Source organism: Oncorhynchus masou, chromosome 16 (assembly GCF_036934945.1).
Source record: "Oncorhynchus masou masou isolate Uvic2021 chromosome 16, UVic_Omas_1.1, whole genome shotgun sequence".
In the NCBI taxonomy this organism is placed as follows: Eukaryota; Metazoa; Chordata; class Actinopteri; order Salmoniformes; family Salmonidae; genus Oncorhynchus; species Oncorhynchus masou.
Window position 1 is genome coordinate 13,791,861 of NC_088227.1, and position 1,978 is coordinate 13,793,838.

At 39.3% G+C, this 1,978-nt stretch overlaps 1 protein-coding gene across 1 annotated transcript; it reads left to right on the forward strand.

Annotated features, from left to right (window-relative positions):
• Positions 1 to 606: 606 nt before the first annotated feature.
• Positions 607 to 1,684, forward strand: LOC135557495 (4-galactosyl-N-acetylglucosaminide 3-alpha-L-fucosyltransferase 9-like). The gene has a single exon (XM_064990793.1). The coding sequence runs from the start codon at positions 608 to 610 to the stop codon at positions 1,682 to 1,684; it is 1,077 nt and encodes a 358-aa protein (XP_064846865.1). The 5' UTR covers position 607.
• Positions 1,685 to 1,978: the final 294 nt, after the last annotated feature.

The window sequence follows — 1,978 nt, forward strand, 5'->3', positions numbered from 1 at the left end:
GCCAGGTGAAGGCAGGTCCTACAGTATGATGCTAATATTGTTATTGGCCATGTCTAGGCTATTTTCTAAAGCAAAACTTAACGTCTGCATATAGGTGGAGTTGCATGCCCCCCTGTTTCTACTCACAAGACCACTAGGCTAGGTTACATGGCATTGTTTTATTTTTTATTTATCTAAAACAGCATTCCCAGCATATACATGTGTGCAATAGTGTACATCTATTAAATGCACTCGTACTTTCTTCAAAGCATAGGCATAGGATGCTGAAGCTACTATATAAATAGAGTCTCATTCTAATAGGCTACTGACGGGTGAAACCTTCAGGCTACTTATTTCAGAATCTTAGGCTATGCATTGATTGTGATCTTGCATAAGTAAATAAAATATGTAAACCTGTTTCTATGTTGGACATCTGTGATTAAAATAGTGTCATGTTTTTATGATTATAAAAGGCTAGAAGATAAACAATCCATATCACCTGAGAAAATATATGCACTGAACCCAACCAGTACATTACTCCATTGTTTGTTTCATTATTGAACCAGGCCATCAACATTGTTTTGAAACAAACTAATTACACTATATATATTTTTTTTACAGGACAAAAATGGCAACTGCAACTCTTAACGGCTTACTGCGCCTACTTCTGACTGCAATCATTGCAATAGGCTGTTTTGTGACTGTTTTCCTCATGTATTTTAAACCGTCAGGTAACTGGCTTGCAAAGCCCATTGAATCATCAACACTACCAATTCAGAAGGAAGAAGAAGAAAATAAGGCTCATAATAAGACTATAATTCTATTATGGATGTGGCCTTTTGGTCAGTCCTATGATCTAGACACTTGCAGCACCCTGTTCAATATTGAAGGCTGTTTTTTAACAGCTGACCGAGACCTATACAATAAGTCAAGTGGGGTCATCATTCACCATCGAGACATAAAAAGTGATTTATCAAATCTACCACCATTGCAGCGCCCACCTTTCCAAAAGTGGGTGTGGATGAATCTAGAGTCCCCGTCACATACTTATAAAAACCCAGGTCTTGGGAATATTTTCAATTTGACTTTGAATTACAGGCAAGATGCAGATATTGAAGTGCCTTATGGGTCAGTTGTATTCAGCCAAAAGGAGGGGAAAGCTTTCGTATTGCCAATTAAAACTAAATTGGTCTGCTGGATTGTGAGTAACTGGAACCCTGACCATGCCAGAGCGAGGTACTTCAATGAATTGCACAAACACATCGAGATACACACCTATGGAAAAGCCTTTGGAGAACACGTCAATGATCAAGACTTCCTGGACACAATATCCAGTTGTAAATTCTATCTTTCGTTTGAGAACTCGATTCACAAAGATTACATCACTGAAAAGCTGTACAACCCACTAGCTGCTGGTTCTGTGCCAATTGCTCTTGGGCCACCTAGGCAGAACTATGAGAACTTTGTGCCTGGAGATGCCTTCATACATGTGGATGATTTCCTCTCTCCCAAAGAGCTGGCTAACCAACTCACACTGTTACATACAAATGAACAAATGTATCTGCGGTATTTTGAGTGGCGCAGACATTTCAATGTCAAGAGGTCACATTTCTGGGCTGAACACACATGTCATGCCTGCGATTACATTAAAAGACACAATGAATATAAAGTTTGTAATAACCTTGACACTTGGTTTTGGGGTTGATGGCTCATTTGCTTCTGCAATGTTGTGGTTTGATGTTATGGTATCTCAAACGTATACAAAAGCTGAAGAACATACACACATCCAGGTACTTTCTGCAAGTGTGGAAGTCTGGATGTCATAAGGTGAATTCACCAATTTGTAAGTCGCTCTGGATAAGAGCGTCTGCCAAATGACTTAAATGTAAATGTAAGTTGTAGGCCAACTCATGGAAAACAGAAAGGAAAACGCTGTGCACTGTTGCTCATGCTCCTAGGTGATTTTATAACGTTTTGACCCTCAGGTCTTTATCGGGCA

What these genes read in the sequence shown, in the direction of transcription:
- LOC135557495 (XM_064990793.1), top strand. Translation starts at nt 608, where the DNA reads ATGGCAACTGCAACTCTTAACGGCTTACTGCGCCTACTTCTGACTGCA.